Source organism: Colius striatus, chromosome 6 (genome assembly GCF_028858725.1).
Source record: "Colius striatus isolate bColStr4 chromosome 6, bColStr4.1.hap1, whole genome shotgun sequence".
NCBI lineage: Eukaryota > Metazoa > Chordata > Aves > Coliiformes > Coliidae > Colius > Colius striatus.
In genome coordinates this window covers 34,463,901-34,479,056 of record NC_084764.1, presented here as the reverse complement: position 1 = coordinate 34,479,056, position 15,156 = coordinate 34,463,901, and the positions used below count along the sequence as shown (strand labels likewise).

Genomic DNA, 15,156 nt, shown 5'->3' with positions numbered 1-15,156 from the left:
CCTTATTGATAACAAATTGTTCTTGATCTTTCTTTGTGTAGTTCTTTCCTGTGGATCTTTAAAGTCATCATTTCTTCCTATATTTCATGTAATTGTCCACCCCAAGAAGCTGTATTTTTGTTCTGTTCTCAGCTGTGTGTATGTCTGTTTAGGCTTATGGCTGGTCATTGCTATTGAAGTAGTATAGAATTGTGTTACATTCGCCTTAACTCACTGTTTAATGTCCAGACACATAATAGTTGGATTATAATCATTAGACTCCCAAAGATGTTTGGGTGGTTTAGTCATTAATATTAAGGGAAGATAGGTGGTAAAGTCTCTCACACAGGCATGTAAATGTGATAGACAGAATAAAAGCGAGGCCTACCATCTTTTATAGATGTAATTCATCTTGCTAAAATATAAAGAATTAAGATTTGATAGGGAGCAATGCCTAATGAGTGTTCATTGCTCTCCAGTGATTAACAGCTCCAGGGATTTGTGTGGTATTGACAAGGAGCTTGAAAATAGCAGCAGCTAAAACGTTTCTTCTGATGCACTTGGTCTGCAGTGGAGTAAGGGAGACTATTCGATGTATCCCTTGCAGGTATTATTCAGAGTTGTATTGTCTGTTGGGGGGTGTGGTGTTACTTGAAATAAGATAGATTCTCTTAAACAGCTGAAATCTCCTTTCATTTAAAACTGGAAAGAAGCATTGCTGTTTTAAATGCCCTCTGCCCTAAGATGATTTCTTTTGCAGGAGAGAATAATAGTATGATACATGGAGAGAGGGAACCAAGATAGCTCAGCTCTGTGGGCATTGCTTTTGTAGCCTTAGCAGCTCACCAGGGGTGGGGGCTTCTGATGCAGAGTGGAGTGTATCTGTATCTTCAAAATACATTCACCAGCATCATATTTAGGAGGTGTCTGGTTCAGTAATTGCACAGGATAAGCAGTTTCTGATAATACAATTTTGTTTTGTCAGGCATGTCTGCATTGAAATTTAAAGCACTGTTCTGATCCCTTTCTTTTTGGTTAATTGTGAAGAGGCATGACTAACTTCGATTAACATAGTGCCTTTAAAACTGGCAAATAGTTCCTGTCTAGAGAATCTGTTTTGAAATTTCTCTCTAACTATCAAACTGGGGACAAAGGGACTTAGGAGGATAGGGAGGTCTTGAGAATGTTTTATGATCTGCCATTGCTTCAGCAGTCACAACTGATCACCCATTTAGTGTATGTGAATATATTTTTTGCCTTTTTCTCACAATGTGGGTGTTGAAGCTTGTCTAAATCCTACAGTGGGATGTTTTGAGTACAGACTGACTGTGCTGGCTTGAGCAGCAAAGTTAGCTCCTGTAGGGGTGGAGGAGGACAGGCAGCCTGTGGCTTTTCTCTGTGAAAGCATGATGAGATGAAATTCTGAAAGAGGTAAAGCAATTACTGCCTCTGTTTCTCAGTCTTGGTGCTTCAGGCAGTGTATGGAGAGTGTGTATTAAAGAAGGCCTGCCAGCCAGGCTACCTGCCCTTGGTTTGCCCTGAGAGATGTGGTGCCAAGCTGTTTCCTTATCAGCTTTATCTTCCCCTGGGATGTGGTCTCACTGGACGTTTAGTTCATCTTGACGTTATGACTTTGTCCCTCCTACTCTCTCATGGTTTCTGCTTTCATTACTTCATCTGTGTATATAATTTTATTTAGCTACAGGAAGTTTTCCAAAGCTTGAAGTGGGATTTGCATGTGATCCCTGTGTGGTTGCCCATTGATGACGTGAGTTCAGTCTCTGCTGTTTGTGTGCAGAGAAGGACAGTAACGAAACCTTCAGCTTCCTGCAGGTGGAACAGACTTGCGGGATAGATCATGCCTTGCAGGGACCTTACTTAAGGACAGTGTGTGACTATAGTCTATTTTGATTTACAGGACTGCTTTTTTTTCATTAATTCTCTGCATTTTGGCTGCTGTCTTACATAAGAAGAAAACAAACCCCACAGGTCAGTGTTTTACTTCTTGAAGGTGCTGTGACCTGCTCCTTTCTGCTAAGTGAGTATGCAGGTCATCAAATCTCCCAAGAGAGCAGTTCTTAGGACAACAAGGATGCTGGGGAGCGAGTGTTACAAGGCAGCTTATTTAGCCCTTTGGTGTTATCACTTCATGCTAAGAGGAAATCTTACACACGTTGTTTTCTAGAGCAGAGTGTGCTTGGGGGCTGAGTAGTAGTTTTGGGAATGGAGAAGCAGCCAGGCCACGCACAGTTCCTCAGACTTTCTATCTTGATTTCCTCTGGCTTTCTCAAACACATTCCTTAGTGGTGTCTGGCTCAGGAAGGCTGGTCCATGGAAAATCCACACAGCTGCTGAAGGGAGGGGATTACATTTGTTGGGGGTGGGAAATGTAGGCTTTTGCAGAGCCGGAGAGCAGATTGTCAGGCTGAGTAGCTTCCTGGGATGGAGAGACATTGCCTAAACAGCCTCAGGGGTCCATTGGGGGTCAAGCGAAGGCAAGTTAAAGTATTTAGAAACAAAAGAGGAATAAGGCAAGATGGAAAATCTTCTCAAGTATATTAAAGTGTAAAACTATTTATTAAAAATTCCAGTATAATCATCAAGCCTAATGTACTGTAATAGTATAATCTCTGTAGCATGCCTATTATTTGAGCAGCATGTTTTCAGTCCCGTTTTTAAAGAAAGTTGAACCAGTGAAGTGAAGAAGTCACTGGCCAAATGCTTGAAACCAGGCTACTGAAGTGAAACTGGTGTTTGACAACTGCAGATTAAGCTGTAGAAAAAAATAGTTTCTTCTTTTCAAGTTACATCATTTAAATGAGTGGGTTGGTCAAAATTGAGCAAACAATTTAAAGAGGAAGAAAAATCAAAACAGTTTATTTTCTCTGCATTCTGCCTAAAAACTAAGTATAAGAGGATAAGATAGCTGCAGAATCATGAAAGATACCGTCTGTAATGAAACAGCAGCATATTTCATCTCTTTACTTAATCAGCATAAGTACAAAATGTACTTTATACTTAACTTTTCTCATGTATCTGGCACATTTAAAGTTTTATTTTTCCTCATTAAAAAAGCTTACTGAAATGTCATTTCTCTTTATTTCAGTAGAATTCCAGGCTGTGATTTTGTAATTGCCTACTGAATTAGAAATATTAACTCATCATTATTTCATCATCATCATAAGATACAAAATTAAGATTGCAAATACACGTTATGTTTTATTCCAGGAGAAAGAGGTGAGCAGCAGTACTGTACCTGTAGTCAGGATGAGGCAGGGGTACTGTAGTATGTATACACATGTGCACACAGTTGAAGTTGAGAGGAAATAATTTCTTACCTGGCTTCCACCACAAGAAGCTGACAACTGATTTAAGACAACCAAATGAAAGGTTAATCTTAGGGCAGAAAAGGATCTTCCTGCTCCTGTTTTTAACTATTTTTTTTTAAAACAATTTCTTTGATTTATGGAGATGCTTGTTTATTAATTCTTTCTGTTCTGGTCTCTGCTTTCTTTAACAACAACAACAAAGAACAAAACACCCATACCTGTTTTCTTCATGAAGATAACTTTATCATTTGCTCCTTAGAATTCTGTAATTGTGAGCTCATCTCTGAGGAACTGAAATTTTCAGGTGGCAATTACAGGACAGCTTTGTTGGAGTTAGATTTTTCTACTTAAGTCTATATTTTCCCCCTGTACCTCTCTAGATTCTGTCAAATAAATTACAGTAATGAAAAGGAGCTGATAGAGATTTGTACCTTGGGTTCAGAAGGCTTGGTACTGCAGAAGAGACTGTGTGTGACATGAAAAGCTAGAGGAGTTTGTCCAAACACTCTGTAGCTGAAAACGAGCTTGCACATATGGCTCAGTTACAGCACAAAGTACTGCAGTTCTAGCCAAAGTAGTTTCAATAAAAAACCAAAATCTGCAGCAGAATGGATACACTTGGATATTTTGTTCTGACTAATCTGAAAGCGTGTCCAAAAGTATTTCTGGTCTTTTAGGAAGCTGCATGCAGATAGGGATGGTGCAAGACCTGCGATCTTAAAGCTGCAGTTTCTTCTCTTTAAAATACCAGCAGTGGTTCCTCCGTTCTGCCTTTCTCAAGAGGCACATTTGATTGTGTGTTAGCTCATAGTTACAAAGCTAAGCAGTAAAAAATGTCTCTTTCTTTGGTATTAAAAAGAGTAAAATATTGGTCTTAAATTCATTTGTGCAGCATAAGTGGCTTAAAGGCAATCTGTTGGCCTTCAGAAACTTTTTTACTGCTTAGGAAGACAGGGTCTTTGTGAAGGGAAAGCACACTCCAGTGCTTTGCACCCCAGACATGAATTTCCTGCGTGACTGTGGCATGTTGCTTAGTGGTTCTGTCCTTGTTATATACAAATAATCTTAAGTTTTTCATAGTTTCCCTGAAATACAAAAATATTGATGTCTTCCTTTTGCATGAAGTGGGTTTAATAGTGCTGTCGTGACTTGATAAGGATGTTTGGAGACTGTTGTGTCTGATCAACTCACAATTACCCTGCAGCTCATAAAATATATAATCTCTTAATGTTACATGTTACTTGAATTTGTACCCCATGATACCGTGGGGTTCTTTTCTTTGTCCTGGTCTATGTATTCAACATAGGAATTTACCCGTCTTCTGATTAATAAACCCTTTTAAAATCCATCTTAATTTGTTATTAACAAATACGTTATTAAATCGTATGTATCTTTGATTTTATGGATTTTTTACCCCTATTTTATTCCCTGGTAAGTAAAGATGTTAGGCATCCACTGAGTTTTAAGTATATTAGCAGCTTTGTGGGCCTTCTTTGATTTATGTGATCTTGTTATGTTAAAAAATGTATTATTCCTTGGGAAACTGAGCTATTTTAGTAGTTTTTCCAAACAGTCTAATGCACATAGTTGTAATTTGAAAAAGTTCTTGATTTTCTTGATTTTCTTTCTTGATTTTTGCTAGTGGTCTTCTGCAAGTCAAAATTGGACCCTTTTTTTCCTCATGTGGTATTTGTTTGTATCTTTTGTGCTGCTTTAGTTGCTAAATAGTGTTTTTGTGGCCAGGGTCTGTTTCTAGCTTTAGCTTTTCAATTTTGGAAGGATCAGGCCAAATATTTTGCGAAGGATGATTTGCCAAGAAAATTTCATAGGAGAATAACCAACCTCTACTTGGAAGCATTTAGCTGACTTCTTTTATGTTTTGTGTTTTTTTCCTCCCTCTAAATAAATGTTATTGAGAAGTGCACTGCTCTTTGCTTTATTATTATTGTTACTCATATTGTCTCTCTGTAGTTATTGCTTAAAATGAGAATTAAACATTTTAGCGGCTGCTGAGATCTGTAAAGCCACTTTGCTTATACAAATCCTTAGTCTGGTTTTCTGTGTTAGAATAAAAGGAGGTGGCCTAACTTCATTAATGAGCTTTTAATCTCTTATTGATTGAGTTAATTGGCCTTGAGTAAGAAAGTGTCTGAAGTGGGTGAATGAAAGGTAAATTCCCTTCCTCCCGATTTTCTCTGCCAAGAGATACAATATCTAAATTTCACCAACTGCCACTAAAAGTAAATACATTTAAGCTTTATTTGCATTTTAGCTGTACTTATGAGTGCTGGTCACAGATCCTACTGTATTGATTTCCAGATTTTAAGGTGGAATTTATTTAAACCCTGTTACTTTTGTATATTCTGGGATCTGCTCCTTCAGTAAGGGAAACTGCAAATACTGTAAATGTGAAAACAGGGAGTGTGAAGTTTGCCTCCTGCTTTGTATTGATGCCTGTCCCTCATCTGAATGACAAGGAGTAGCAAGTGCCCACAAAATCAATGGTTGTCATTGTACAATATTCAGCTTTGATATCAAAGTGATGGCTCTTCTAGTAGTGCTGCCGACACAAGAAATTCAGAAGCACATATAAAAAAGGAAAATTAGTGTATGAATCACTATTTTTGGTTCATCCTGAAAAGTAGGAACAGTGTTTTAGGAGACGATTCTCTTTTAGTATATTGAGTCTACAAAGTCTCTGCTGGGGAAACAGTTTCTGAAAGCCTCTGTGCCTTTCACTATAAAGGAGCCTGGTACTGCTCTCTGTCACAGAAATCCAGCTGGAAGATTGTGGGGTGAACAATTGCCTCTAGGTCTTTCTGCCTCCTAAAAGAGAAACAGCTCTGAAAATTAGAAATTATTGTTGAGTATCTTTCTCTTTTACAGTAGCATAGATTAGCTAGACATCTGCTTCACATGTGAGCTGTCCTGGCACACCTCTGGTGATGAACAGAGCATTGCGAGGACCCAGAAAGCGAGGGAAGGCTATTTCTGTCTGGCATAGATCTCAACCCATTCAGCAAGATTTGCATTAATATTTGACAGTCATTTCACTTTTTTTTTTTTAAACTATCCTCTTTTGTTCCTTTTTCTGCATTTTGAATTCATTCATAGACCTTTGCACGTGAAAGAAAAGATGTGTTCCGCATCTGTTTGAGAGATAGTCTCAGCACTGAGCAGGAGGGCCTTTGTTCAGTCCAGTACTGTACCCAGCTCTGCAGTCTGAATATTAAACTTAGCTGGTAAAGTAGATGGTGTTCCAGAAGTACAAGCCTCTCTTTCCCATTCATTAGGAGTGTGTCCAGCATTGCTGTTCTTTGCTTTAGCTGCCTGATAGTTTTCCAGCTCTACAAATCGTTTTTTAAAACTGACAGACTGATTTCTGTAGATCATAAGAGTAAGCAAAACAGTACAGTTAATTATGATAAACACTAGGAATACTTACTTGAACTTCTGCATTAGAATGTTGTTCAAATTCTCTTACAGACCAGCAGATTGCCATCCACCAAGATGAAATTCTTCTCTAACACATCACTTGCCACTTAACTTGAAGGATAAATGGTAAACTGGTCAGATCAGAAACCTATTCTAGTTTGTCAGTTCCTGTTGGATTTCTTAACATTGCCTCTTGAGTACTGAGTTTCATGGCTGTTTGTTCACAAAAAAACCTCAAGCAAATGATGAAGCCACCAAACCTCTTGTGTTAAGAGTTACTGAGGCCTCCTAAGGACTTGCTGTCCTTTGTGGAAGGTCTCTGTTGAGTCTGCAGCCTTGATCTTGAGGGTTTCTTCTTGTGTGCTTGGAATAGCAGCAAGGAATCAGGGGCTTCATCTTGAGAAGTCCTTTGCAAAAGCATCCCATCTCTCTGTGTGACTGGTTTGGAAGTAGGATAAAAAAAATTGAAGCAGAATGTGGCAGGTTTGTGGAAGTGTTTATATCATATAGGAGTGGGATAGTACACCACAAAGTGGAACCCAAATGCTCATGTAGAAAAACTCATGCCTGAAGTGCAGATGAAAGGTCTGATGGTTGCTCCAAGCTGTGATGGTTGCTCCAAGCTGTGATGGTTGCTCCAAGCTGTGATGGTTGCTCCATGAAGTTTTACTCCATGAATGGACTGGTTGTGGTGGCACCTTCAAGATCCCATCTGTTGTTTCCAAGTTTTTGTGCACTTATCTTCTGGTATATTTATGCAGTAGTCTTGATTTGTTCAAGTATCCTGTATCAGGTCTATTTTTTGTTGCCTTAATGCCCATAGTATTTTGGGTTCTTTGTTCTTAACCATAAGTGCAATACCTACTGTGCTTCCTGTATGTATTACAAAAGGCTGTTTTCGTGGATTTAGAGCAGCCCGGGAGAGACATCTCTCTGGGTCACTTTAGTTGGCCAAGAGCTCTAGGCACCGGTAGATGTGAATTCAGAGAGATAGGTATTTGAATTCAGGGGTCTGTTTGATGCTGTGAGACGTGAAAAGAACAGTGCAGCACAGGGGGAACCTAAACTGCATAGAGCACATTAAGAGTTGTAGAGTGTAAGAGTTCAGAAACCAGAAAGCCAATGAGAGGCTTCTGTTTCAATTGCCGGGCAGGAGGTCAAGGTACCTTTTCAAAGTATATTAAGTAACTGAGGGGGAGCAGGCGGCACTTGAGACAGCAAAAGGTCACAGTCACTGATGAGTGAATCTTGGCAAGGGATGAATAAGATGGGAGGGTTGCCACAGGAGCTTCAATTATGATTAGATTAAATGAGGGCATGGTTGAACAAATGGCTCTTCTGGTGAATTGGACTGTTGCTCAGACAATGGTGTTGAGGTGAGGAGAGGATTTATCCATGAAACTTGAAAATACTAGCTTGGGGGCTATGAAAGTGATATTGCTGTCTGAAACTTCTCTCTCTCTTCTTCAGTGTTGAAGATGGTGACTGAATGAAGAGATGGGGCACGTAAACTTGCATTCAAGTGTCCAAGTGAAATGATTCACCAATTTTTGACCATTTCACGTGGCTCAAGACTGTGGATCCTGTGGGGTGGAATTGTTTGGCTTGTGTTCTTAAATAAATCAAAACTGCAGAGTGCATAACTGATTCTGAAGCCTGTTTTCTGTGTTATTTCTGGACATTAGCTACAGAAAGTGTCCTACCTGAAACATATTTTCATGTGTGCATTGCTTGGGTCTGTGGTAGGAAGCACTGCACACAGGCTGCCATGGGTGTCACACTGGGGTCCACCGTCCCACAGCAGCTTTTTGATGCAGTTCTGAAAGTTAAGTCTCAGTGGGAAAACACAATGATTTTTTGTGTATGTAATTCCATAAAACTCTTCCAACTCTCCAAAACTCAAGTTCTACTAGTAAAACACCTCTCATCTTTGAGTGCGGCATTGGGACACACCACTGATGTTGTACCTAGGTTGGAAGAATGTTGTGTTGCTCATAGACTGACAGCCTTACACAGGCTATGTCTGCAGCCAGTCCTTGTTGAAGCAGGCGTCATGCAGATCATGATTCAGTTGCTGGGAGAGTAGATCTGGAAGGTAGTCAACGTTTCCTTGCTCAGCTCCTAACCACTTTCTGTTTGAGACAAGACCATGAGTTTAAAGGAACCTTTAATCTTCCCAGGTACAGCTTCAGGGTTGTACTGGCTGGTGCTGACATGCTGGGAAAAAAAGTGTAATGATTATTGTGTTGTCACATTAGTGACATGGAATCTCCTATGTTACGAGAACTGTGCAATGGGACATTAAAAAAAAATAGGGACAGTTGTGATTTGTTTTAGTTTCAACACAGACTCTCTGAGGTGTTCTGTAACATTAGTATTTTTCTGCTAAAATATTCTGAAAGAGCTGTGCTCTGTGGGATGCTGTCACTCATCCTATAGCAGGCTGTAGGACAGATGAAGAAGAGGTAACCAAAAGACTACTACCTAGCTCTTCTTTCTCGGTAAATATGTTTTATATATGACATTGAGCAAAATAAATTTGACTGTGTGGCTCACCTCCTTCCAATATACCCTTGTTCTGGTCCCATTCTTGTTCTGTTGAAGCTTTGCAATCCTTCTGCCAAAGTCCTGCAGTTTTAGTTTTCATTCTGAGTAATGTGGAACATAATTTTCAGTGTTGAGTCCCATTAAATAAAATAGAGATCGGTACTAACAGACAGCAAAAGCTCTGTCTTCCTCTGAGAGCAAAGTCTTACAGCAAGTCCTCTGATCTGTTGGGGAAGTGGGGCTCCACTTCTGTCATGTGGGAACCAGACATCATTGCTGATGTTGATGTAGGCTTCAGTGAAGGAGGGAGCTATGCAAATGCTGAGCTTTACTCTTTGAGCCTTTAGTGTCAAGATGAGTTCTTAGGAAACCTCCTTATATATTGAAGGAATCAAGGCCAGCAGAATGAAAGTAAGAAATCTAGTAGTTTTTAACTTCCATTAGACTGAAATAGTAGAAATACTAGAATTCAGATGAGATCATCAAAGTTCATGAGATGAGGATGAAAACTGTAGTCAGCCATAGGAAATGAGTTTAGAATGTCTTTAATTAACGTGTCTCAAAATGATTTGAGGAACGCTTATTTGACAGCTGTCATATCTAGGTGTGTACCACACAGAACCAGATTTTAGCCCTTGCCTTGTTATATTTTTAATGATGTGCAAGATAACAGTAATTCATTATTGATCAAGTTTTCAGCTGACAGAAAGGTGTGGAAGAGAAAAGTTTAAAAAACAAGAATGACAGCAGAGAGGTGTGCATGTAGCAGCTTGTAAAGCTGGTGTAGTGCAAGATGAAGGAACAAAAGCCATCAGTTACATCTGCAGGCAGGTGATGTCTCTTGGGAAGCAGCTGGGCAAGTTTTCTGGACGTTATCAATGCAGTTGCCTAGAGTGAAGATCTCATACAATTTCTGTGTCTCTGAGCACCCCAACCAAGGATATATAGGATGAGGGAACACTTGTGCCTTTAGTGCTGGCACAAAAAGAGTTAAGTAGCACGTGTGGTCCTGGTGTCATCAGCTCAAGAATGTGTTGGATTCTAAATTGAACGACCAGAAAGCCAGTCTTAGGGCAAATGGCTCAGATAACTTGATGTGTTTAGTTCATGAATACCAACCTGATGGAGAGCTTTCTATTCTAGCAGCCAAAGTTTCGTGGTCGAAACCCAAAATAGCACATGTCTAGGCTATAGATTATATGCAAAAACCTAATGGTAATGTTGGATAGCAGGAAGACACAATTTATTGAAGCTCTGAGGCCTGACACATGTGAGAACTGAGAGCCAGTAATTGCAGTAATGTCCTCCAGCCTGAACCTTCGAGACCCTGCCAACAGTCTGCGTACCAAAGACCTTTGGCAGATTATATCCATTCCATCAGGCTTCAGCATAACAGTAGCAGTGGCAGATATTGCTTGTATGGAAAATGAATATTTTTAAGGAATATGATCTCTTTTGTACTTCAGAAGTGAAGCTGGTGTTCTGGAAAACATGCTTTATCTGAACAACTTTTTCACTGAGAGGGTTATTAAGCATTAGAACTCTACCACCTGCCCAGGGAGGTGGTGGAATCTATCCCTGGAGCTATTGCAAAGCTGTGGAGCTGAGGTGCTGAGGGCCATGGGTTAGTGGTGGGCTTGGCAGTGTGAGGGAAGGGGTTGGACTTGATGAGCTCAAAGGCCTTTTCTTGCCATAGTGATTCTATGATAACTTGGTGGCTTGTGAGTAGGAGCCTGGATAGTGGAGGTTCCCTGTCTCCACCAAGATAGTGTGCATGGTCTCTTACAAGAACATCTGTGTTTTATAATGGTATCATTAGGTGCAATAGAATTAGGGAGGTCCTGATCCTTTGTCCATGCTTGAGTGCATGCTGCTTCAGGACGTTGAAGGATACCAATGGTTTTGCTGTGGTCTAAAAACCCCTCTGGTAGGAAGACACTTTAATAAGTGGTAAAGTTTTCTTTGTGGTTAGCAGATAGCTCTCAGTGTTCAGTGATTTGGTCTGTTGGCTTCAGATGTTTGGTTCTGTTCTACAGTTGTCCAGGTTTCCTTTTACTTCAGCTGAGTCATATTTGTGTCCTTGGCATGCATTCTAACACCCATCTCTTGGCTGAGCACTACAGGACTTTGAAAAGCCAATTATTGCTGTTTGGTTTGATTTTTTTTCCCCTGTCTGGAAAGCTTTTCTAGTTTTTGAAGCTTCATTAAGTGCTGACAAAACCGAGGTGTTTATCTTTCAAGTTCTTGCTTTACTTGTTGTTAAGACGACTTCTTGTCCATACGGGAGAGATGAGTATTTTGTTCTGTGGTGGCTTCCTTTAGTCCACAGGGGGAAATTTACTTTGCATCCTTATCTTAAGTAACTGCCCAAATCAGTTTCACCTAACCAGGAACTTTCTATAATCTACCTTTTAACCAGGTTTCATATGTTCAGAATACTCTGCATGTTTGTTAGAGTAAGAAACCATTGGGTTTAGACTCCTGTAACTTTTAGATGATCAGGTTGTTTGTTAAAAATAATATCATTTAGCTCTGGTGATGGTTCCTGAGTGATTTAGAGCTCATTTTACTAGAGTGTAAAATGTTAGTGAAATCTCTTCTTTCTGTATCTGAAGCTCTGGTAACATTTTTCTCTACCACTGAATTCTCAGTGTGAAGTTCACAGTGTACCTGGAGAGGATGGTTTGGGGAAGGCTTAATTGGAGCTCCTTACCCACTCTCCTTCTTGAGGGTCATGGAGACCACTCACTCACCTTAATCAGCATCTGCTGGAAGGAGCTTGTTTGCAGAGATAAGTTGTTCTTGGGGAGCTGTGAATTAACTGGTGCTGCATCTGCAGTGCTTCTCCCTGCCCCTCCACCCACCAGTTCCACTTTCAGAGTACACTGAGGTTTAGCCCCATGAGATAGGTGGTTGAGCACTGTGTGCTCCGTGTATTGACACGTAGTGCTGTGGCACAGTGATTTGGTACCACCCCAGTGAGCACGGATGGCAGACACTTCTCATTTTCAGCAGCCCTTAAAAATGATGTTGGAGAGGCATGAACTCTCGGTTGCTGGCAGATAGCTGGGGTTTTATAAAGTCTCGAAAGGAACTGCCAGTAATGCGTCATGACTCCAACTGAGTTGATGTGCTAATATCAAAACCAGATAACCTTCACCCAGGTTGTTCTCAGCTAATTACATTGTGTCATATTTTAAAAATGTGACATCATAGTAAATCAGTTTGGGAGTTTGTGTGAGATGCCGTTGCAGTAAAATTAACTATGTCTTAACTCTCTTATTTCAGGCTAGAAATCTTCATACAGGAGAACTGGCTGCTGTAAAAATAATCAAGTTAGAGCCTGGTAAGTTTGACATTCTTTTCTATATTTTTGAATTGCATTTTCATTTTTTCCATGTTTTTATTTTCACACGGCTGCGAAGCTCCAGACGAAAGAAGCACTTGGGGGTTTTTTTATTTCAGTGGTTAGATGACAGGAAGCACTGCAGGATGTACCATTGCTTTTGGCTGTGTTATACTCACTGTTTCCTTGTTTGTTCTTATCTGCCTTATTGATTGTTGCATAAAGAGATGTTGCAGCTACAGTGTGTTGTTAGTATCAAGAGAAGATCAATGACAGATGGTAAATTGTGGAACTGGTAGGCTGTGTGAGTTGAAAGGGGGAAGGGAACAAGCAATAGTGCAATGCTCACCAAAGGTGCACTGGGAAAAACAGAGCCCTGTGCTTTTTAATGTGTCATCTTTTTTGTAACCTGTGTTGAGGGAGGAGGATGGCTCACACTGTCATGTCCCTATGTGTTTTCTGATGCTCCTCCTAAAAGCAGAAAGTGAAAAAGAAGCTCACTTGTTGCCCAAGAGATTTGCTGAGCTGAAGCCTAATCTGATTCCTGCATAGAGAGCTGAGATCAGAAATTGTGTCCTGAGTGGAAATGAGAGGAGCTTTTTTATCTCCTCGGTCATAACTCAACAGTTGGAGCAGACTCATCAGGAGTGCCCAGCAAAGGGGTGAGAGCCAGCCAGCACAGTCTGCATCAAGGGAGAATCCAGCTGGACATGGGGACAGTTCTTCATGAGGAGGGTGTTTGTGCTCTGGGGCAGGACCCAGGGTGGTGACGTGCTCTCCATCCCTGAAGACTTTCTGAAATTGATGGGTCAAGGCCTTGAGCAGGGCGCCCTGACTCTGCAGTTAGCTCTGCTTAGAGCAGAAGGCTGGACCACAGACCTCCGGAGGTCTCTGCCAACCAATCTTCTGTAATTCAAGATTTTGATGACTAGCAGTGAAATGTCTCCATTCCCTGAACACCAGCATCTATTCATGACTGTGTGTGGTGATAGACTCTAATTTTGATGGGAAGCTTACAGTGTCAGTACATTGCTAGCAAGTGAGGTAGAAGTGCCATCTTCCTCTTTCTTGCTTGGGAAAATACATTGTCTCATTTGTTCACCGTTGCTTGGTTCTGTTCACTCACTGGGGTTGAGAAGCATTGTGGGTTCTTAAACACACTAATGTCTGTAGGTCCTTGATAAGTGGAAAGGTTGCTCTCTCTCCTCCCAGTTTCCACATGTTCATCCCTTAAGAGCTGAGCCTTGGGAGATGGCTCTGCCTGTCCTGCTGTTGTATTTTGTGGTTCCTCCAACTTTCTGTTAAATATGGGCTAACAGAACTTTTCAAATTCTATGGTGCTTACCCAAGGCATCCAACCAGCTCCTGTTGCACTGAGGGCCTTATGGCCAGTGCTGTATATAGTTGATTGGAGAGTCAGTCCTAGAAACCAAACATTTTAATGACTTTTATTGTTTTTAAATAGCAGTGACTGTGTTCAGTTTTCATAGAAGTTTAGTATTATCTGACTTCTAGGGCAACTAAATTTTCTCCAATTGTCTGTTAGCCTTGAATAATAATTCTCAAGCCTTTGACATGAGGATTAATGCTTAATGCCCTGTGCCTTACCCTATACTTCTTGGTTGTGAAATCACAGATGAAAACTTTGAGAGAAGGGTGATAATGTCTTTACAGTTGTTAATATTTGTTAAGATAACAATCATCTATGGAATCTCTTGATTTTTTTTTTTTTTGCTGTTTCAGCTGTTTTGAAATGGTCAGGCAGCTGTGCATGAATTGGAGTTAACTCAGCAAAGCAGTTTCTACCAAACTGAAAATGAGTGTGGGAAAAAAGAGCTGGGAACATTTCTTAAATGGAGTGCTTTGATGGCTTCACCCCATTCCTTGTTTTCTTCTGCTCAAACTAGACTACTAGAGCAGTGCTGGTTATAAAGTGGGAGAGGAAATCCCCATCTGTCACATTGTTGGAGAACACAGGGGAAGAGAAATTCAGGCCCACTTTGTCTTAATTGCAATGAAGCCCAGCAGTTGTGAATCCCTCCTCACAGGATGTTGGTTTCCCTACTGACCTGTGAGGCATTCCGAGGTAGTTTTAAGGATTTCTGCTGAAACTTTTCATATACTTTTAGTATAAACTAAATGTGAATTGATGTAGACAGCACGAGAGTGACTCTTGCCTAGTGTTTGGGGTGATGGCTAGTCTCTTCTGTAAAGTGATCATGAAAAAAGTAACTTGAGGTTTATCATATCCAAGAGAAGTATGTTACCTGCTGGACTGCTTGATGTAAGATTTCCCATGGGCGTGGTGTCTCATTTCCAAGTGTTTATGTTTTTTAACAATTAAAGGCTCCTGAAATCAGAAATTTTTTTTCAGTTGAAAAAAATTGACAAAACATCCAGTGAATAAACAAAAAGAAAGGCTCAGCTTGATTCTTTAGCTTTTCTTTCTTTCTTTCTTTAAATTTCCACTGAGGTGTATCACTGCAGGTAAACAAGGAGCAGCAGGCTGTGCTGGTGGTA

The 15,156-nt window shown here is 40.4% G+C and overlaps 1 protein-coding gene across 5 annotated transcripts in view; it reads left to right on the top strand.

The window, feature by feature from the left end:
- MAP4K5 (mitogen-activated protein kinase kinase kinase kinase 5) overlaps nt 1-15,156 on the top strand; it is a 71,813-nt gene that overhangs the window by 8,848 nt on the left and 47,809 nt on the right. For all 5 annotated transcript variants that reach the window (XM_061998563.1, XM_061998564.1, XM_061998562.1 and 2 more), the window contains exon 3: nt 12,579-12,636. In XM_061998563.1, coding sequence (XP_061854547.1) covers nt 12,579-12,636 — 58 coding nt within the window. The remainder of the gene's footprint in view (nt 1-12,578; nt 12,637-15,156) is intronic.